The sequence below is a fragment of the Penicillium hispanicum genome (genome assembly GCF_028827665.1).
Source record: "Penicillium hispanicum strain IBT 35686 chromosome Unknown utg000001l_segment0_segment0, whole genome shotgun sequence".
Taxonomy (NCBI): domain Eukaryota; kingdom Fungi; phylum Ascomycota; class Eurotiomycetes; order Eurotiales; family Aspergillaceae; genus Penicillium; species Penicillium hispanicum.
Window position 1 is genome coordinate 2,578,135 of NW_026623193.1, and position 20,826 is coordinate 2,598,960.

The window sequence follows — 20,826 nt, forward strand, 5'->3', positions numbered from 1 at the left end:
CACAACCGAGAGACCGGCAATTCCTCAATATCCCACGCCATTCGTTCCCGTGGCCGCTGCGACGCGGCATGGACTCGTTGCCTGCACGCAGCAGCCAACAGTGATGTGCCGTTTTTCCTCCTTTGAAAGGCTCTGTCTCGTGATGATGGCCATCGAGCCAATCGACATGGCTGCGGTGAAGGCTGGGTTGCTCATTGGCAGTTTGATGGTAACACCATTTGCCCTCGACCGTCGCGCAACAGGACATGCATGGCGGGAGAATCTGCTGGAGCGAGAAGCATCGTCGGGAAATGCAGCAGTCCCGTCTCGGTCCGTATGGCCGTGCGCGCCTGTGGGTGCTCATCTGTGCTTCAAGACTTCCGGATCAGGCTCGGGGTCTCTAGAGGAGGAACGGCGTCAGCTGCGAAGCTGTCTCGGGCGCGGACTGCGCTTGCTGATGCGGCAAACGTCGTTCGCTGTTCAAGACAGCGCGAGGGCAACGGGAAGACCGCTCCTCTGCGATGGATCATTGCGCTCCATTGCCTCGCGCAAGGAGAAATTAGAACGTTGACAGCCACTGTACTAGTGCAAAGAGTACTGAGGTGTTGAAGTTGCCAGGTGAGTCCCATCCATTACACGAAAATAGAGTTGATGTAGCCTGCCTGTCATTCGGCCTTTCCGTCGTCTCACGGTCTTTGTTCCCCATGCTCTGACCATGGCGAGTGTCTGTTCAAGGCCGAGCCCCTCGCAATCGAATCTTCCAGATCTGCATAGAAACAATGAGACACGGCTGGGTACTGCAAATCCTCCGGAATTGAGTTGTTTCCACGTCATTTCTGTGGGCGGTTGGTGTCGTTTGTCCTTCGAATAAGTAGAATACGAGCAAAATGGAGACTCGGGCGTATCTGCAGTGGGTACTATACTGTATGGAACTTCGCGAGTGCCAAAGGTCCATTCCAATTCTTAAACAAGGAAGCAATCATAAGCATCATATGTTGACCTAGTGATGGTTATTCTTAATGTAACACGTTACTGCTCATGTGAGCTCCAGCTTCAACCCGACACTGAATCAACAGCGATCAAGCTAAAGCAGCTGGCCATCTATAGGGTGGTCTTGGGTGCTCTGCTTTTCTAAACATATGACCCAGCGATCTAGATAGTCGAGGCTGACGAAACATCGACTAGGTTATGTTAAAGAGACTACACCTACAGACGAAGAGGTTTCAGCAGAAATTATTTGGACAAGACACTTAACTCGGTACCTGAACTGGTCGTGCGACGATGCAGGGCGACCCGTAGGGGCTCTCAGAGATTTGATTGAAATTCAAACTGGTGGCAATGATTCTCGGAGAAAAAAAAAACATTCCTTGAGATTCTCAGTGTGATCGAACCCTGTCAGATACCCGCCCAGGCCAGTTAGGGCTAGGAACATCATTTGATCTAGATCAGTCAACTCTCGCAACAGCACAAGACACCGTAGAGCTCGCTCTCCATCAGATATTCATGAAGCAGATTTCTACTAGATCAGTCTCTGCACTGCTGGTGCAGGCAATAGAAGATGAATACGGTGCAACAGAACAGGCACCCCTCCGACGGGTAGGCACAGCTGCATCGGAACCGACGCCGTTTCATCCACTTCGCATGGATATTTGGGCTCCAAAATATGTGGCGCATGCGAGAACAACTAATTGGTTTATTGCTCAAGCTATATCTACCAAGTCGATATCCGCATGGTGAACATCTTTCAAGAAACTCGACTTCGCCATGCTCGGATCACTCGAGAGACCCGGATAGATGCAGGCTAGATAGACTAGGCGAACACACGAGCGAGATACAAATTAAGGTATTGCTCAAGTACATTCCAGGAAATTCCTAGCGAAATTAATGAATTTAAATTGCTAGGGTCATAATATCAGTATCAGAGCCCTGTGTTCTCACCATCTGCTGCGGCAGCTCCTTGGCCTTTTGGATACCCAATGACATCCTCGCAGGTGCAACACCGGGTGTCTTAACAGACTATCGATCATTTCTAAGCTGCAATCACTTGTCCCTGGGAAGATAAAATGGGACAAAATCAGCTGGATGGTGTTGTAGACGATATACATCACGCAGATATTGTATGGAACCTTGGCTATGCCGACGCCGACCGTACCGGAACCCTCTTTGTTGACTTTGACTGACCCCGAGCAATTCATCGGCTACAAACGGTTGCCGTATATTGGTACTGGCATTGTACATGTCTGTTATGGACATCAGAGCTTTTTGTTTGAGAGAAGAGAGATGTTGTTGTCGCGATGTAGCTGTCACCGAGATAATGGATCGTATGTCAGGATGTCATGTAATTAGTTAGCAGTATTTATCAGAATTTTTCCACTAGTTTTCCAATACGCCGCTTTCTCCCCCATTCGACATCGCATTCGTTGACCACATAGGGAAATCTCGAAGTGGAGCAGCTCATGACGATCACCTTCTCGGCTCGCCCCCGCTTGACTCCAACTGGAGCCGCGTTGCGCAGCGCGTGTAACTATTAATGAGAATGACTCGCAACACAACCGCAGGCGGATTTCGAGTTCTTGAAAAGCGAATATCCTCTACGTTGCGGTGGCAAGTGTCTGTGAGCCTGACTCTACTAATCCTGCTCTCAAGATGAACCCGCTGCCGATAAAACTCACTCTGAAGGGTAGCTCCCGAGAGGTATTGCTGATTTCCCCAAGATACACTGCTTCTGTCAGAAAAGGGGAAAGCTAACTGGATTCCCTAAGGTTGGTCTCGAACATGGACGAGCGTTGCGGGATCAAATCCGCAGCCAAATCAACATCTACGACGCCATGTTCCAGTACACCTCGAAGCTCTCCTGGCCGGAGGTCCGCGAAGTCTCGAAGGAGTTCCAGCCATCGATGAAGAAGTTGACTCCCCATCTATATGCCGAGATGGAGGCAATTGCCGAGGGAGCCGAATTGGACATACTCGATATCGTGGCTCTCAACTGCCGCAGCGAGATTGCATTGGGCAAGTTCTCCGATGGCTGCACGTCGCTTTCTTGGAAGAAGAATGAGAATAGCCGGGTGCTCTGCCAGAACTGGGACTGGAAGCCGTGTGTCTCGAAGAACCTGGCAAGGGTCTCGATTGAACAAGCTGGGAAGCCTAAGATTTACATGATCACCGAGGTGATGATACCCCATTCATGCCACCGTCCACGGGTCTTTCGAGTCTGATGACTGATACCTATCTGTCTCGCTAGGCTGGTATTGTCGGCAAGATTGGTTTCAACTCTGCCGGGGTTGGAACGTGTCTGAATGCCATTCGCGCCAAACCCATGATCAGCAGCAAAGTGCCCATCCATCTCGCTCTCCGATTATGCCTCGAAACCACCTCTGTGGGCAATGCAGTCCGGGTTCTTGAGTCCCTGGGGGGTGTTGCCTCTGCTCAGCATATCCTGGTGGCAGATAGCAGCAAAGCTCTGGCGCTCGAGCTATCACCAGTGGGCAATAGGTACCTACCCGAAGATGCGTCGGGCCTTATTGGCCATACCAATCATTTCCTCGTGAACACTTACGTAGAAGAGCCGCCGTGGCTGTCGGGATCTACCATCCGGCTCAACCGCCTGCGGGAACTGACCCAAGGGCTGATTGCAGAGGGAGTGGAGGGTGATGCCATTACACCTGCTCTCTTACGAGAAAGGGTATTCTCCGATACTTTCAATACGCCGCAGGCGATATGTTGCCAGGAGGATGATATCTCTTCTCCCAACGCTACTCTATTCAATATTGTGATGGATCTGAATTCAGTCCAGCCTGCTGCGGAGGTTGTCTTTGGACGTGTCGGCTCTGGGGAGGAAGGCCCTATTTTGAAAATGTCCTGGGACTAATTATTGGAGGAACATTTGCTACGGGTGGCTTTCTTGCACCAATGGTGTTGAATCTGGACACCGGGATATTTTGAGATGATGTTACTACAATGTGAAAGTGCAGTTTGCTTCGGCATGGATGTTATCTGGGTATTCTCTTGAGACAAATCTATTTTGAGATCACGACAATAGACAAAGAAATTCAAAGAAATGCATAAAGAACTTAATTATAAGGCTTGGTGGACTCGGCGCGTAAAGATTACTGCTCCTGCGGCTTTGTCGTCCAAAGATCGATTTAAATATGAGAGAAAGGGTCAATAGAGACAAGCCGAGACAAATCAATCCAAAAGAATCTTTTGTGTCTTTCATGCCCACTTGCAGGGCTTGGATAATGGCAGTATGCAAAGACAGTCTAGAAATGAAGTATAAAATGCCCTCGGAGTCTCCCTTCGTTCGATTTCGTGTCCATCAGCAATCACATACAATTATCCACCATTTTGAACAATTCCCATTACTCCTCGAATCATCTTGACAAAGCTAGACCAACCTACTCCTGTTACCACAAATTTACGGTGAGTTCTTCAAGCTTTTCGTCTCAAATCCGACACGATGGTCAATAAAAACCCCACTTACTCTCATATCTGGAAAGAGTCGGTCAGTCTTATGGATGCCATCTACAACATCCTTAGATTTTACCCCGAACGGTTCAACGAGACTCTTACAATGATGACCGAGCTCAGCGACAAGCTCGAAAAGCTCCTGCACATCGACAACTTCAGATGCGTCACTGTGAATCCCTTTAACGTGGAGAACGTGAGGGAAGTCATCAAAGAACAGCGTATCATCCTGAACGAGGATTCAACTCGCGCCCGGGAGATTTCCGGTATAGTAGAGATTCTTGCGCGCTTTATGAAAAAGATGAGACTGGTTGAAACCATTGACAAGGATCTCATCAGAACCATAGACGAGCTGCGATCGTCTGAAGAGCTGCGGCCTCAAGCCAAATACTCCAATGCCAGCTATGAACGCATCCTCCAAACTCCGATCGACAAACTGACCCCAGAGGAGCTGCAAGACCCGGTGTCCCTATGGACATCGTTCGAGACTCTGCTTGCGAGGCAGATTGCCATGCTCCGGGCGACTTGGAATACTGAGGGCGAAGTGGTGCAGTCGCTGGGCGAGCTCTGTCGCCGTCTGGACCGAATGAAACTGATGGTTGATGACGGGGCTATGGACGGTGCCGATTACTATCCCATCTGTACTGACTTTTCGGCAGTCTGCGCTGAATTTCGCAAGACCGTTGAGGAGCAACGAAAGACCCTTAAGGATCGCCCGAACATGGGACAGCAGGTTGCCAACTGTCTCGAATGCTTGATGCGTCTTCTCTACTGAGACTGGAGTTGACAAGCCGAACAATGGGCTGTGGAAGTAGCCAGAAGGAAGCTTGGTGCAAACTGTGAGTCGACATGGACCGCGAGTGTTTTGATTCCTTTAAGATGTCAAGTAAGTGTCAGCGATCTTTTTATCTTGCATGGCTCGTGCATTATTCTCTTCTCTTAATCCAGACTTGCCTGGCCCCTCCTTGCATACGCGATCATCACCTAAGTCCGAATCCACATTCGCCGTCTTGCCTTTCTGCAATATTTTTCGTAGTACCAAGTCTGTAGATCTGTAGGTGATCCAGCTCAGCACTATCAAATCTGTGTCACCAGGGAGCATAAGTGATCAAATGGCGGAATCCTGGCCAAAAGGGCTGTTCGCCGTGCGGGGGATGTGGATCAGGACCGCCGATTGCGGTATGCAACTTGGTGATAGATGCATTGCCCGATGCTTTTTTTCGGTGGGACATTGGCAATCGCTCTTCTTTGAATGGCGTTCGTCAGCTCCACCTTGACAGGATCGCGCAGGAGGGCGTCATCCGAAGCGACCATCACGTCAAATCGCGTTGTTTTGATGCCAGACTCGCTTTATCATCCGGATTCTTTGTCTAAAGATTAGGGCATGCACATGAATTGTGACCAACGCACAGCAGCGCCATTAGAGTGGCCCTGTGATTAGTGACTCCCCCCCTCGAATAATCTACTTGCCTTGAGCGGCTTGCTATATACAACAGGTCAACTCTCGTCCACCTTCCACACTGATATCATGGCCTCGGCTACCGGCATCCCGGAATCGCTCGAGAATGAGCCGCTACTGGGCAACCGAGGCGATGTGGCCCAGAAACAGGACGATAGCATTGCCCGCAATCTCATCGCAGGTGAAATGAGCCTTCCAGGATCGTGAATGCTCGCCCTGTTCTAATCAGCACCGGAGCCACAGGTACTGCGAGCGTTGCTCAAGTCGGCGTGTGGATTGTAAGCACCCAGTTATCTTACCAGGCTGCCTGGTACCCCGAGGAGATTCAGAGAGACTAAAGAGGCTGGATGCCGTCACAGTTGACCGCGCTCGTCTGGACGAAAATCTGGTCGCAACCGCTCTCCTTCTTCACCCCTCATCCGGTCAGTCACCTCTAACCAGGCAGCTGCAGGCGCTTGTCTTTCTGGTTCCTTGCGCTATACAAGAAACACAAGATCGGCGTCCGACGTCCGACCAAACTGACCACTCTGTGCTATCGCAGCTTCTCGGCACCACCGGCCTTCTCCTTCAAGTCCAGGCGACTCTCATTCTGCAACCCACCGCGACGCCCCAGCAGAAGCTCCTGGGGACACGAATCCACTACGGCATCCAGCTCGTGAGTGTCACCTCCTTCCTATCAGCCTTCGTTATCATCGAAATCAACAAAGGCGACCATCCCCACTTCATATCCCCGCACGGCATTCTCGGCTTGCTCACCGTCATCTTCATCGCGTTACAAGCGCTCGTCGGGGTCGTCCAATTCTTCCTGCCAGTCACCCTTCTCGGCAGCGTTGAGGCGGGAAAACGACTCTACAAGTACCACCGGTGGTCTGGCTATGTTCTGCTATTGCTGGAGATGGCGACTGTCGTGGCGGCGACGCAGACGGGATACAACTTAGCCGCCATCCACATTCCCGCAGGGGCGGTTATCGTGACTGTCATCGCCATCGTGTTGGGGGTCGGCGCCAGAATTAAGAAGCAAAAGCTGGGACTGTGATATGCTGGACGACATGTCAACGGGGGCATAAGGTCGACGTCTGCGACGGGTGGTGCTGATGATGATTTCGATGGATTGATGAGACCATGAGACTGGAACAGCCACAATGATAGTTGGCCGTGATGCAAGAATGCCTGACAGAGAATGAAATTAGCATGCAATGTGATTATCGAGATTGTTCGTCGATGGATGGAATCGTAGTCGAGTCGATGTAGTTTGATGGTTTGACGGCCCTTGGCGATCCACTCGCGGGCGACCGCGGACGATCCACTCCTTCGCATTTTCCCTTCTCTTCCCAAGCCCGCCATGGCACCTTCCCCTGCCCCCTACGTCTGCTTCAGTTGCAGATGGTCGCCTCGAAATGTGCTGAAACAGCAGCTGCTACGCCGCAGCTTCTCAGCCTCCCAGCGCAACCAGCAGATTCTGCGCCCGGCCACAGCGCCGAAGCCCACGCCGGACGTGAAACACATCCGCCAGAATGTCGATCGCTACGCACAAAACTGCAGAGAACGGAACTTTGCCCGCCATGCGGAGTATCCGTCGGACATACAGCGCCTCTCTGAGGAAGCAAGGCAGCTCGATCACGACCTGAAGACTCCGAGGGCCCGGATCAAGCAGCTCGAGAGGACAATTGCGAAACTATCCATTGCGGCTCGACAAGATGTGAACAAGGACGAGGGCGGAAGCGGGAATGATAAGGACGCGAGCGAGCAGCTAGCAGAGCTCAAGGCAGAAGCGCAGAAGCTGAAAGACGACTCTCACGCCATAGCTCTTCGCCAGTCGACGTGTACCGACGAGATCCACCGGCTCGCCCTCTCCCTCCCGAACCTCTCATCCTCCGAGACGCCCGTTGGAAATGATCATCGTCTGGTAAATTATATCAATTTTGATCCCCAAGCGCCCCCGTCCTGGACGAGCCAGGCACCCGCACAGCTCCAGGCGCGATCGCATGTCACCATCGGGACGGAACTGGGTCTAATCGACTTCACGAGCTCAGCGACGACAACGGGATGGGGCTGGTATTTCCTCATCAACGAAGGAGCGATGCTAGAGCAAGCCCTGGTCCAGTATGCACTGAGCGTGGCAAGACGGCGCGGCTGGAAACCAGTTGCACCGCCGTCGATCGTCTACTCCTACGTTGCCGAGGCGTGTGGGTTCCAACCGCGCGACCAACACAACGAACAGCAAATCTGGTCAATTGAGCAGAACGAGCGCGACCGCGATAGCAAGCCACCCCGCTCGCTGACCGCGACCGCCGAAATCCCCCTCGCTGCGATGTATGCTGGCCGTGACATCGATGCGAAGGAGCTCCCGATCAAGATGGTCGGCGCGAGCCGGTGCTACCGCGCCGAAGCCGGCGCTCGCGGCGTTGACACCAAAGGTCTTTACCGAGTCCATGAATTCACCAAGGTGGAACTGTTCGGCTGGGCAGACGCCGCGGTGCCAGACAGGACTACTTCCGATGACCTCTTCGCCGAACTGCTGGACATGCAAACCGAAATCCTCACCTCTCTCCATCTCCCGTGCCGCGTACTGGAAATGCCCAGCACCGATCTGGGAGCCAGCGCAAGCCGCAAACGCGACATCGAGGCCCTCTTCCCCTCCCGTTTCCGCCCGGCGAGTACAGAATCGCACTCAGCTGCTGTCGATCCCGCAGCTCAACAGCTCGAGTCTGCGTGGGGTGAAGTCACCTCCGCTTCTATCTGTACTGATTACCAGAGTAGGCGTCTGGCAACCCGCGTTCGCGGAGGTGCGACCAAGGAGTCCCGCTTCCCGCATACTGTGAACGGTACCGCTATGGCTGTTCCGCGGGTGCTGGCTGCTATTCTGGAGAACGGCTGGGACGCCGAGCGTCGTGTTGTAGTTGTGCCCGAGGTCTTGCGGCCTTGGATGGATGGCATGGAGACGATCGGTCGACAGTGTTAGGAGGCTGGCACCGATTCCTATGCCTTCTTTACTCTGTTGTGTATATTATTGTGATATATCATTCTTGGGGCTCTGTGTACGCGTAGGTAGAGACTTCATCGGGAATTGCAACATGGGTACCAAGCGATATCTTCTTAGCTGATACCTCATGAGGTAGAACGATCCACCCACATCCCGCCCCGGAGAGTCTATGGGAACTCTTGGGCCGTGTATGTCAGATCCGAGGAGAACCGGGCAAAGGATGCCGAGGAACGAAAACAGTAGTAGCAAAAGGGAGATTCATGCCATCGTAAACACATTAACTAGGAGCGCAAAAAGGGGGATCAATCAAACGCGTCACATCATCGGATAATCAAGCATGAGCATAAGAGTACAGCTCATGCGTTCCGCCCAAACCGAACCAGCAGTCCAGGGGAAAGGAGCAGACGGAGATTCAGAAAACGCCAGAAGCAACCTCCCAAAGCCGAGAAATTAAATCAGAAAATGATATGAGCCACCATTCCATGTAGATCGAGGATAAAGAAATTCAAGTTAAGAGCAAAAAGTATGGTCCTGTCGTTAGATTAGTTTAATTCCAGGGTAGATCGGCTTCCTCGACTCGCGTGCAGGTGAGATACGGCAGTCCTGTAGCAGGGGCGTTCTCAGGGGCTCCTGGAGTAGCACGACCAGCTGATTCAGTGCCACGTTTGATTTCCAGTTCAAGGAAGTTCCGCATTAACGGCTTGACAATCTCCCGAGCCAGACGCTTGATCTCGTCCATCTTGCGTTCGAAGCGTTTCAAAGTATCGCGGGTGTAAAGGGAATCTGAAGACGGAGTGGCATGGAGTTTCAGAAAACGCTTGAGCTCGTCGCGAGGGAGATATGCCTGTGTGGAAGCAGTCCCAATCAGTCTGTACACGCGAGCAGTTGGGTCGGGCACTGTTGCTGGCCTCGACGAGCCTGTCTGGGACCCCGGTCCATTCGGCGGCGGGGCACCACTTTGGGAATTCGATGGGTTCTTGAGTATCGGTGCCGGTGGTGGGGTCGTATTCTCAATGAGCCACTGGCGGAACAAAGAGACGGCGAGCCAGTCCAAGTAGGCATTGTTGGGGCCGACGCGTTCGCCGCGCGACGTGGTTAGAGAAAGGCGGAAGAGCTTTGACTCAACGCGAGATTTGAGATCTTCAAGGTCCTCGTATTTGTCTTCAATCAGATCCAGGACAGAATCGGGGAGAGGAGCGTATGAGCCATTGCGCAAGTTCGGCAAGGCAGCGGGCCATTGGCCCACGACGTGGATCAAAGCTTCGGAAAATATCACTCGGCTGCGCGCCAGATACCCCAGTTTAAGATAGCTCGGTGGATATTTCGAAATCTGCTTGAACAGGCGCGATCCGAATCCTAGCAGGTGGTGGTCAACGCGAGGCCCCGTCACCGATAGGGCGTCGTACATGTCTGCCAGTGCGAGCAGGGACTTGCATTCGGTATAAGCAGAGGCAATGTTGACGCTGTTCAGGAGCGGCGGGTGATTGTAGAACAAGCGGAATAGGTTGTCATAGTCGCGAAGCAACGGATCAACCGCACCCTGATCTCCATCCCCGTTCTGTGGCAGATGAACCACAGATTGCATTCCCGCCAAGTTGGCCATGGACCGGAAATAACCTGCTTGCGCGTTGGATGGCTTGGTCATTGTCGGTGGAAATGCTATTTGACTTCCGCTGAACATAGGCGCGTAGCTCGGTGGCTGCTCAAGCGTAAGGTGTCAGCCCGGTAAAACACTGGCTGGTTACAATCTGAGACCAACCTTTTGAACCAGAATGGGCTCTTCATCCTCCCCCCGGTTCTCCCAGTCAAGTTCATACCTCCACCGTCGCTTCTCTCCCGGCCGTATGGGCAGTCCTCCATGCTCGGACTGAACCAAGGTGGACCCGTTGGAAAGGGAGGAGTCGTCCTCGCTCACCCGCGACAATGTCCCATCTGGCTTCGGCGGCACCGACACGTTCTGCCGCGACCAGGCCTCGTTGGTGCTTGCCTCGAAGAAGCCCGAGCACTGTGCCAAGATCAGCCGGTGGAGGAGGTAACGCTTCTCCTGCGACCCGGCGCGGATCGCGATCTCCATGTCGCCCGTGTACGTGAAGATGGGGAAATCGTTCGACGAGGCGTGCAACGAGCTGCCGCCATGGTAAGACCGACCCGAACGATGTCGCCGACTCGAATGAGAGTGACGCGATACCACGGAAGGGGCGCTTTGGTGTGGCGCAGTACGATCAACGACCTGGGCTTGGGAGACCATTTCGCCAGGGTGTAGACAATGGCCTCAAGAGTCCGAAGACCCGGTTAGAGAAAAGCAAAAGAGGCCTCCGGTGATGAACATCTGTCAGCACCGACTGGACCCGTCATCCACCAAAGGGGAGTGGAGTGTTTGGTAATGGACGGTTGTGTCGAGAGAAGTTGAGTGGTGTCGCGACGGGCGGATTCCCCGCGATCCGCAAAACAATATAGTCAACTACTTAGTTCTTCGCCGGGCGGATCTCGGAGATCGGGATGTAAAACGTGAAGAGCCCCAGGGGGGCCAAAAGCAGAAATAGTCTCTCAACAGAGAATTCCTTGTAGAAGGATTCCGGTTCCTAGAAATTTCCCCAACTCGTTGGTTTTTTGTGTCCGCAGCCGCAAGCAGCTGAATTCGAGAGCCGAGCGGTGGCAAAGGCTGGCTGCGGCCAATAACCAATTCCCGACCAGAGCATCTCCGGATTTCTATCATTTTTTTGTCGATTCGATCATTTCTATCTATGGAAAATCACTCTCGGTGAGAATCTCAAGACTATCTGCGACCACCGAGGGTTCATTATATGAGGCCACCTCCCCGAGTGTTCGGGGCCTTCCTCTTTTGCGCCCCTCCCCACGTCTTCTCCTCCCTTCTTTTTGGTGGACGCCCCATTGTCCGGTGGTTCACGTTCACGTTGAATCTCCGGGCTTCTTCGCCGTCGATATTAGGCTCTTGCGTCTTCGCGGGCTCGATCTTTGCTGGGAGACGCGTTACGGCCTTACACGAGGTCGCACGAGTGACTATTGCGACGCTCTCCTCCTACTCGCTCGCCGCCCAAATCCCCCCGCGATCTTCAAAAAATCTGGCCTTGGACACCCCTTCCCGGGACAGCTTCTATAGCTGTCCCGATCTGTCAACGCTGCAGATTTCTCAGCCGTCGGTCTCGGCCTCTGTTGACGCTCTCGACCACGACTTCAATACCGAGCCTTCTCGCTCGCCGTCGCCCGAGAACGGTGCCCCGCGCGGCGCGAAGAAGCGTTCGAACCGCCAGGCCGTCTCGAGGAAGGCGCGCGGCGTGATCGGCAAGGTTCGCGCATTCCATCGGATCGTTGCCGCCAAAATGGCGCATCCGTCCATCAAAATCGATACCAACATCCAAACCACCAAGCGTGGACTGCCGGTAGACAACGATGCGGGCCCCGATGTGCTCGACGACGGGCAGGGGAACCCCCGGCTGGAATCAGGAAACACGGACGACGTCCCACCGTTCCTGTGCCAATCGGTCTCGGGTGAGTGAGGGGCGCATGCGCCTATCGGAGAATACCTTCTGCACGTGGGAGGTATCGGGCTGACCGCTTTGCGCGATTGTATAGAGATTCATGACAAGTTCGAAGATCTCGAATGGATGCAGCGGACGCGCCTGGCGGAGGGCATGCTCTCCAACGACCCAGCCCACCCGTGGGCCCTCGAGAGCGACCCCGATGTTAAAGCCAGGAATCGATATATCAATGTGCAGGCCTGGGCGAACTGCCGCATCCATCTGCGGGTGCCCGAGGGCGAGTGCGATTTCATCAACGCCTCTCCGATTGTGCTGAAGGACTCGGTGACGCAAGAGGAGCGGCGGTACATTGCAACCCAGGTAGGTAGCTGACCGGGTTTATCTGCTTCTGGATCTATGGATGGCTGCTAAACAATTTGTAGGGCCCCAAACTGGGTCAGCTCTGGCATTTTTGGCATATGGTGTTCCATGAGAGTACAGAAGTGGGTGTCATCGTCATGCTCACGCAGACCTTCGAAGCAGGCCGGGAAAAATGTTCTCAATATTTCCCGTTAGATTTGGACCAGGCTTCAATGGCTCTTTCGGCCGAGGAGTCAGACCCGTTTGTGAGCGACGAAAGTGATGAGCAGGAAGATGCGGGCATTGTTGGGAAGGTCACCTTGTTGGAGACCACCTTCGATCCCAAGACACGTTCGGAGATTCGCAAATTGGAACTGACCATTGGCTCCGAGTCGAAGATCGTCTGGCATTTCCTGTTCGCCGGCTGGGCCGATTACTCCAAGCCTGAAGGAAGTGACCGCCAAGCGCTGCTCGAACTCATCACTTTGTCCGCCTCCAAATGCAGCACAGACAACCCACGCGTCGTGCATTGCAGCGCTGGTGTTGGCCGGACGGGGACTTTTATTGCATTGGACCATCTCTTACGCGAGCTCGAATCGGGCCAGTTGCTGCAGGTAACCGATTCAGAGACCGATCCAGTCTTTGAAACCGTAAACCAGATGCGCGAACAGCGCATGATGATGGTCTACAACGAGATGCAAATGCAGTTCATCTACGAGGTGCTCCGAGAGCAGACTGATGCAAAGCTGGGCAAGCCCCCCGTGCAAAATCACCACCAGTCTCCCAGCAGTGACACCGATGGGCGGTCGGCGAAAGTGGCCAAGCTGAGCGACCAGGCCGATTACCTGCCGGCTTCGAAGCCGGAATTAGAGGCTGCCGTGGACAACGTTTCAACTCCGGTGCGAAGCTGGTCTGGCACTCCTGACTTGTCGGACAATGAGTAACCATGCGTCTTTGCTCGGTCGCTCAAACCTCAAAATCCCCAGTGGCGTCCATGCTATTACACTATTGTTCTCCTTTTCGTCGCGATGTGTTTATGACCCCCATTGGTTTCTCAATCTCATTTTCCTGCATCATATCATGGCATCCGGTGTTAGATCGCTTGTTTTTATCCGCCTACAGTTGGTTTCTTGTTCTCTTTCTCCTACTCTCATTCTCCTTCGGTCTTTGTCTCTCCGTTTACTTGCATGAAACACCTTGCTCCAACCCCTTGCCTTTGTTTCTGAAATACCCCACAGCTTGCATGGTCATGGTCCTATTGTTGATGCCCTTTGCGCCATATGTAGTTCTACGTTCGCCGGCTGGAGTTGCCTAGTCTCGCATTAGAATTGCTGTATATTAGCAGATTCTCGAGTGGTTGTATGTTCTGGGTCGATCAAGTCCCAGCCCTGCAGTCAGCCGCCCGTCCATAACTAGCTGCTTCGAATATATGTAACGAACCTGAATTCGTTTCACTGCCTACTACGTATGTAGATAGAGTCAACCTCGGCCACCCTCAGTAATCATACCTAGGTATGTTGTGTATATACGTAGGTATCTAGACGGCCCTGAGCCCCTGCCATAGGCTTTTCTTGTCTGACAAAGATTCTTCAACACCATCTGTTTACTGACTCTGATGTCATTGCATGGATTATCATGGCAGAATTGGCATTAGAAGGATTGGTAAATGTACATTTTTTTCTGGATAAGGCCAGGCCCCGGTCGGAGAAAGATTGCAGTCTAAACCGAGACGAGCGTGGCCACTAGAAGTTGCCCTCCTTCCCAAATCCAAGCAAGAACTATTCGTCATCATCAAAGCAGGTGATACAAAGAAACGAGCGCTCCGAAGCAGAATTTAAATTGAGTGACTGGTAACATACCAACATGAGATCAATCAGTGCGTCAATCCATAATCATGAAATGGGTAAATATTGACAACCAAAATGGAGCCGCAGCCGGAAACGAGGGGATTCGGTAAATTCTCATGGATCAGATTGTCCCCAGGTGTTTGATTCCACAGAAGCCAGGAATCAATCGCTACGCTTTCCTGGGGCATCTGCGACTGCTGGCCCGCCGCTGGCGACACTGGCCTTGCGGTCCTCATGGTAGCTTGGAGGAGCCGTTGAAAGCTCAGCTGGGCCCGGGCCATCCTCTGTATCCCAGTTGTCCTCGGCATTCTCGTCCCAGTTATCAACTTCTTGCTCCAGGCTCATGACGCCGGATTCCTGGGGACCCAGTCCCTCGTTCTCATGGGAGTGTCCAAGTCCGACCCCAAGCTCGACGTCTTCGCCTCCACCTTCCATCATGCCAAAGCGGTTCTTCCGGCGACGCTCAAGCATACGGCGGTGATACCAGCCGCATAGTCCAACGGCACCGAGGCTGCCGACAACATTGGCGAGAATGTCGAATGGATCAAAGGCTCGGCCGTTGGGCAGAAAGCCCTGGAAGACTTCAGATCCGATACCTAGACCGAGTGTGCAGACCAGTAGAGTCATATGCAGGGTACGCCGCCGCGAGGTATCCAAAATCCAGTAAAAGGTGATCGAGATGAGGAAGAAAGTGAGCAAGTGCAGGAATTTGTCATTGGGCTGGAACTGTGCCGGGATGGATGAAGAAGTGCTATGTGGGAGGAGGCCGATGTAGGCAGCGAGTATGAGCAGGAAGACGAACGCCCCTGGAGGTATTGGTTAGCTACTTGCACGACCGGATGACCATCTGGGGAGATAGCATGATCGGACGACGAACCTGCGAAAGGGTAGCGAATCCGCATACTGGCCAGTGATTGGAAGGCAACGTGATTTCTAGAAAGGTTCCACGGGCGTTCCGAGCAGACTGGTGGCCGTGCGATTCCCAACTTAGTTCGAGGTGATGATACCACCAATGCGGACGTTGATCAGTTGGGCCCAGCTGCTGCCTTAGGTGTCATATGTGGAGAGATAAGATCCAGTCAAGAGGTCGGGGGAGTGACGATCAATACATGCCGCAGTAGCAACCAGCGATAAATCACACGAGCTATCGAGAGGATGAGCTCCGACCGATATCAATAGACTCGCTAGTTAATGAAGGTCGTCGCCGATGGGGACGATTCACTAAGGCGGAGATGCGCGGCAGATCGCGTCTCTCCGCCTTCATGCCTGCCGTAGTTCATCCCCGTCCAGAGAAACTTCCTTACAGAAGCCCTCAACTTCTTCATCAAACCTCGGCGCCATTCCATCCTTGTTGGCCCTTTTGACATCTCCGGTCAATTAGGCTCGCCGCGCAGCTCATCTTGATGCCTTTATTCCACTGTTAAATACCCTCCTTGTGATTCCTCGGCCCGGTAACCCAACCGTGGAGATTCGAGTCTCGCCCGCCCCAGAACCGGGGTTTCGGAGCGAGCATGTCGCTCGGTCACAACGCTTGGCCTCCAGGCAACATACGCCCTCCGGATGAGCACCAGGAATCGCCGCGCCCGGCCAATGGCTTGGTCAAGACTTTGTCCGGGTCGCGAACGCCTCAAATACGCGGTTCTGTCAGCGCGGACGGGCCGAACGCAGGTAGTATGACATCCGAGCCCGATATCGCGGTCGAGGAGGACCCGCGCCTTGCTCAATTTCGCGAATTGTATCGCCGGAGCGAGGCGAAAATAAACGCGCTTTTTTCTGGGCGCCATGATGCTGATGAGGCCACGGGCACTGCGGTCGCGGAGATCGAGCCGCATGAGAGTCAACCCGAACGCGTCGATGCGCCGGCGCCTCCCTCGGCCGCCCCCCACAAACCCACCCGCAAACTCGATGACGACTATGATGACTACGATGAGGACGATGATGCGGATATGGCTGATTCGGCTGAATCGCCTTCGAAGGCCAATTCGACACCGGCGTTGCAAGATCCCAGTGCCGCCGTGCCACAGGCCCAGCGCCCCGGTACCGCGGCTTCAACTAGCGCCGATGGCACAAAGGAGCCAAAGAAGGAGACATTGGAGGACCTTCGCAAGCAGCTTGAAGAAGACAAGAAAGCAACGGAGGAAGCCGCCAAGAGGAGCTTCCATACCCTTTTCTATACTCTCGAGAACGACCGAGATGCCATGCTGGATCAGCAGCGATTGGAAGAGTCTGAGAGACAAGTCGAGGCTGAGATTTCAGGTCAAGCTGGCACCGCTGGAAATAATGCCGCCGGCGGTTCAAATGGATACAGTTCATTGAGCAACACAAATCTTGGAGCTTCCAGCTTGACTTTGAAGAACTTGATTGCTCGCATTGACAAAAAGCGTGACATGGTTCAAGCATCCGATGCCGAGCTTCGCAGTCTCCTAAGCGAAGTCCGTAAGAATCGCAGCAAATGGGCCAGTGAAGACAAGATTGGCCAGGAAGAGCTCTATGAAGCCGCGGAGAAGGTCTTGAGTGAACTCAAAGCGATGACAGAGCATTCCACTGCCTTTTTGACCCGTGTGAACAAGCGCGACGCACCGGACTATTATACAATTATCAAACATCCCATGGATCTCGGAACCATGACTAAGAAACTCAAGGGCTTGCAATATCGGTCAAAGCAGGACTTTGTTGATGACCTAAATCTCATTTGGGCTAATTGTTTGAAATATAACACGAATCCTGAGCATTTCCTGCGCAAGCATGCTCTCTACATGCGGAAAGAGACCGAGAAGCTCGTCCCGCTTATCCCTGAAATTGTCATTAGGGATCGAGCTGAAGTTGAAGCCGAAGAGCGTCGTCTACAACTAGCAGAGCTTGATGGTGCAGAGGAGAGTGACGACGAACCCATCATGTCTTCGCGGGGAAGGAAAGCACCCGGAAAGTCCTCAAAAAAGGGCACTGCTCCCTCTCGCAATACCCCGAGTGGCTCTGAAGATCCTTCAGGTGCGCCCTCAGCCCAACCTCCGGCGCCTGTTCGAGCAGATTCGGACACAGCTATGGAGGCTAGTCAAAACGGGTTTTCGACACCACCTCCAGCGTCTCACACACCTTCTGACCCTACGGGGCTAGGGGCGGGTGCCACCGCTAGTCAGCAAGGTGATGCGATGGAAATCGACGTTCCAATTGTATCAGCTAATGCTCTTAGTGCCCCTCTCGGTCCCTGGTGCGGAGCTAGAGGATCCCGAGTATAAAGTGTGGAAGCAAGTGACAAAGAAGGACCGAGCTCTCATCGCGGCAGAGCGGCACCGCCTGCTCAAAGGTGATAAACTCAACCCAGAAGAACCGGCTCTTCTTCGTACCAAAGCCGGCATGCGACAGTGGCTTCGACATGAGAAGCAGGCCGCAATTGAGGGCGATAAGCTACACGATGCTAGGTCTCAAGCCATGGAGCCAGAAGCTGCTGGTGAGACGCTCGCAGAAGGTATTGAAGGCGAAGAGGAAAAGACGATTCCTTACTACTATGATGTGATGTCTGGTGTGCCCGATCTCCCCGAACGGCTACTTTGGCAGGAAGACACCGAAGGAAATGTTGTCGATGCATCGGAAGAATTTCTCAAAATTCTGCCCAAGGGATCTTTCACGCAGCCTGACAGTAAGCTGACTCGCAAGCTGAATTCAAACATGCGACAGATGCAAGAGACTCGCAAAATCTGTTCAAAGGTTGGCGTTGTGAAACAGATGCAACTGCAATCCCAGGTATGCGATTACCTGCTATCTTTTGTCTTAGGTATCTGAGTTACAAAAGTTGGACTAACTGGCTCACAGATGTATCAAAACCAATTTCAAAAGTATCAACCAGAGCCTTTTGTGGAGCAAGACGTACCTCCTCACGTTATGAATGATAGCGGCCCTGTCATTGCACCTGGAACTTGTCGTGCAGCACTGCAGCGGTCTGTGGCCAAAATTTTCTATCATACGGGTTTCGAGGAGTACCAGCCTTCTGCAATTGAAGTTGCTACCGACATAGCATCCGATTTCTTCCAAAAGATTGGTGAAACGGTCAAATCCTACATAGAAGCCCCCAAGGTTCCAGCCACTAACTCCCTGGAAGCTGCGTCATCTGCGGCTGAATGGAAGCCAGCCTACACCGAGCCAGAGGTCGTCCTTCACACACTCTCTGCTGTTGGCATCACCATTGATGAGCTAGAGTCCTACATTAAGGATGATGTCGACCGCCTTGGAACCAAACTCACTACTGCTCATGACCGTCTCAAGTCGCTCCTCACTGAACTTCTCCGGCCTGCTCTTGCCGATGGTGGTGAGGACGGATCCCATGCATTCGCCGATGGAAGTGAGCAATTTGTTGGTGGTGACTTTGCCGAGGATATAGACGAAGATTTCTTCGGCTTCAAGGAGCTGGGACTGGATCGCGAATTTGGTCTTTCTACGCTCAGTGTTCCATTGCACCTGCTTCAAAACCGGATGTATAATGCGGCGCAGTCGCAAAACACAAGGTACGTTGGTTTTGTCAAGCTCCATAGTTGGTTGGTCTTCATTCTAACTCTTCTATCCGCAGTGCCATCCAAACAGTTACCTTGTTTCCGCCGCCCCCTTCATACGCTCGTGTCTCTGTGGACAACTTGTCCAACCAGATTGGCCTGGTTCAAGCGTTCTTTAAGGCCAAATTAGACGCAAACAACGACGAGCCTCTCGTTGAAGATCTTGAACTCCCACCAAAGCAAAGACCCATGGCTGCCAAGCCTCGTCTTCCCGCCTCTGGCAAAATTCCACCTTTGGCTAGTGTGTCCGGGCCTACAACCAGCCCCCAGAAACGACCTGCGCCCCCTTCTGCAGCTCGCGCCGCCAAGCCAGGTGCCCCGGCGGAGCCTAGCAAGAAAAAGGCCAAGAAAAACAGCGGAGTCACTCTGGAGATGCCAAACTTCAACGTGGACGGGGATGCGGATCAGGCCACTGGCGTGGACAGCACTAAAGACTTTGCGTCTGTCGACCTTAATTCCAAGTCTGTTGATGGGTCTGGCATGCTTGATGGCGTTAGCGATTCACAGCCTCCTCCGCATGAGCATACCAATATACCTATGACAAATGGGACTACGGCGTGATCTACCCTACCTCCCGATCTCAGGAGACCCTTCAGATGCCTCCGGGCGTGTCTTCCCTCTTCCACAGCTCTCATCCTTTCCTTCCCCTCACATTAATTTCCCTCCTTTCCAAACCACATACCTTTGTGCTGCAATGTGCACTTCGCAGATGAGAACTGATGATTGTTGATTCGACTCATCCCTTCACATGGTTCGATGCGAATCCCCAGCTTGTGATGATCCGGGGGACGAGGGTGATCATGCCAGCATTTCATGAAGGCTGCCAAGTGAGAAGCATAGAGCCTTTCACCCAGCCTTGCCCGACTCGACCACCTTACCTTCAACTGTGTGATGTATTATGTCCTTCCTACACCCACGGTCGGAACTCCATAATCCTGTATTCAAGTCTGATTGCCACCATTTTGCACGTGTACCATAGCATACCATTCGCCAGCTGGCCATCTATCTAAATTCTCTTGCCTTGGTGCTTTGTTCCAAAATCATTTATACAGTCATTCCAATGTCCCTTTCAACCGAGTCCACCGTAAGGCCGAATGCGCCAAAACTCACATCGTTTGTGAACACTGAGGGTGTTTATTTTGCTTACTGGCTCGTTTGAGTAGCTGACATGGATTTGTGAAATCCTCCAAATGACGTGCATGCAATGTGATCACAGTCGAGTTGCCGCTGGGCAGTGTTATTACTTTTGTCATCCTCAGGACACGCCCAAGGAGCCCAAGGATAGTTATGGTAGTTTCTACCATACAACTTAGGACTACGAAGCTGGGACCATCCAGGTATCAGACTGGCGGGTTTTACTCAACACTTTGCAGGGCGTCTACGAAGAGAACTCGTGTGCGAAAATCACAAAATGTATTTTCTAATGATAGTCAATGAGTAATGACCGTTTCGGCCAGACCACACGACCGATGCTTCGGTCCGCAACCAAAGTCATTCATCCGCATCCGCTCGGTCCCTGGGGAGGGTCCAAATGGAGCCAAAACAACGACAGTCGCAGTCCAAAGCTTCAAGGTCAAGCACTGAATGGTGTGAAAGCAGGCGAACAGTACTGAAAAAGAAATCAAACTTGGGTTAGGTGGACAGGCAGGCATTGAAAGGAAAAGATGGTAGGAGGCCCCATACAGTCGGGAGTGTCAGCACCAGGGGGTAC

The 20,826-nt window shown here is 52.9% G+C and overlaps 9 protein-coding genes across 9 annotated transcripts; 7 read left to right on the plus strand and 2 right to left on the minus strand.

The window, feature by feature from the left end:
- Nucleotides 1-142: 142 nt before the first annotated feature.
- N7459_000991 (uncharacterized protein) lies at nucleotides 143-550 on the plus strand (the record flags this gene model as incomplete). Its single annotated transcript, XM_056940176.1, has 1 exon — nucleotides 143-550. One exon carries the CDS (start codon nucleotides 143-145, stop codon nucleotides 548-550), a length of 408 nt encoding a protein of 135 aa, XP_056804456.1.
- A 2,075-nt stretch (nucleotides 551-2,625) lies between these two features.
- On the plus strand, nucleotides 2,626-3,847 carry N7459_000992 (putative acyl-CoA:6-aminopenicillanic-acid-acyltransferase; the record flags this gene model as incomplete). The annotated part of the gene is made up of 3 exons (XM_056940177.1): nucleotides 2,626-2,673; nucleotides 2,742-3,146; nucleotides 3,221-3,847. 3 exons carry the CDS (start codon nucleotides 2,626-2,628, stop codon nucleotides 3,845-3,847), a joined length of 1,080 nt encoding a protein of 359 aa, XP_056804457.1.
- Nucleotides 3,848-4,435: 588 nt separating this feature from the next.
- Nucleotides 4,436-5,218, plus strand: N7459_000993 (uncharacterized protein; the record flags this gene model as incomplete). Its single annotated transcript, XM_056940178.1, has 1 exon — nucleotides 4,436-5,218. One exon carries the CDS (start codon nucleotides 4,436-4,438, stop codon nucleotides 5,216-5,218), a length of 783 nt encoding a protein of 260 aa, XP_056804458.1.
- A 753-nt stretch (nucleotides 5,219-5,971) lies between these two features.
- N7459_000994 (cytochrome b561 domain-containing protein) lies at nucleotides 5,972-6,938 on the plus strand (the record flags this gene model as incomplete). The annotated part of the gene is made up of 2 exons (XM_056940179.1): nucleotides 5,972-6,083; nucleotides 6,262-6,938. The coding sequence occupies 2 exons, from the start codon at nucleotides 5,972-5,974 to the stop codon at nucleotides 6,936-6,938; spliced, it is 789 nt and encodes a 262-aa protein (XP_056804459.1).
- Nucleotides 6,939-7,244: 306 nt separating this feature from the next.
- N7459_000995 (putative serine--tRNA ligase DIA4) lies at nucleotides 7,245-8,864 on the plus strand (the record flags this gene model as incomplete). The annotated part of the gene is made up of 1 exon (XM_056940180.1): nucleotides 7,245-8,864. The coding sequence occupies one exon, from the start codon at nucleotides 7,245-7,247 to the stop codon at nucleotides 8,862-8,864; it is 1,620 nt and encodes a 539-aa protein (XP_056804460.1).
- A 568-nt stretch (nucleotides 8,865-9,432) lies between these two features.
- Nucleotides 9,433-11,133, minus strand: N7459_000996 (uncharacterized protein; the record flags this gene model as incomplete). The annotated part of the gene is made up of 2 exons (XM_056940181.1): nucleotides 9,433-10,584; nucleotides 10,645-11,133. The coding sequence occupies 2 exons, from the start codon at nucleotides 11,131-11,133 to the stop codon at nucleotides 9,433-9,435; spliced, it is 1,641 nt and encodes a 546-aa protein (XP_056804461.1).
- Nucleotides 11,134-11,689: 556 nt separating this feature from the next.
- ptpB (tyrosine protein phosphatase PTP1) lies at nucleotides 11,690-13,668 on the plus strand (the record flags this gene model as incomplete). The annotated part of the gene is made up of 3 exons (XM_056940182.1): nucleotides 11,690-12,395; nucleotides 12,480-12,745; nucleotides 12,808-13,668. The coding sequence occupies 3 exons, from the start codon at nucleotides 11,690-11,692 to the stop codon at nucleotides 13,666-13,668; spliced, it is 1,833 nt and encodes a 610-aa protein (XP_056804462.1).
- A 1,065-nt stretch (nucleotides 13,669-14,733) lies between these two features.
- N7459_000998 (VanZ family protein) lies at nucleotides 14,734-15,473 on the minus strand (the record flags this gene model as incomplete). The annotated part of the gene is made up of 2 exons (XM_056940183.1): nucleotides 14,734-15,377; nucleotides 15,449-15,473. The coding sequence occupies 2 exons, from the start codon at nucleotides 15,471-15,473 to the stop codon at nucleotides 14,734-14,736; spliced, it is 669 nt and encodes a 222-aa protein (XP_056804463.1).
- Nucleotides 15,474-16,082: 609 nt separating this feature from the next.
- On the plus strand, nucleotides 16,083-19,676 carry N7459_000999 (SAGA histone acetyltransferase complex subunit SPT7; the record flags this gene model as incomplete). The annotated part of the gene is made up of 4 exons (XM_056940184.1): nucleotides 16,083-17,712; nucleotides 17,762-18,312; nucleotides 18,382-19,070; nucleotides 19,133-19,676. 4 exons carry the CDS (start codon nucleotides 16,083-16,085, stop codon nucleotides 19,674-19,676), a joined length of 3,414 nt encoding a protein of 1,137 aa, XP_056804464.1.
- Nucleotides 19,677-20,826: the final 1,150 nt, after the last annotated feature.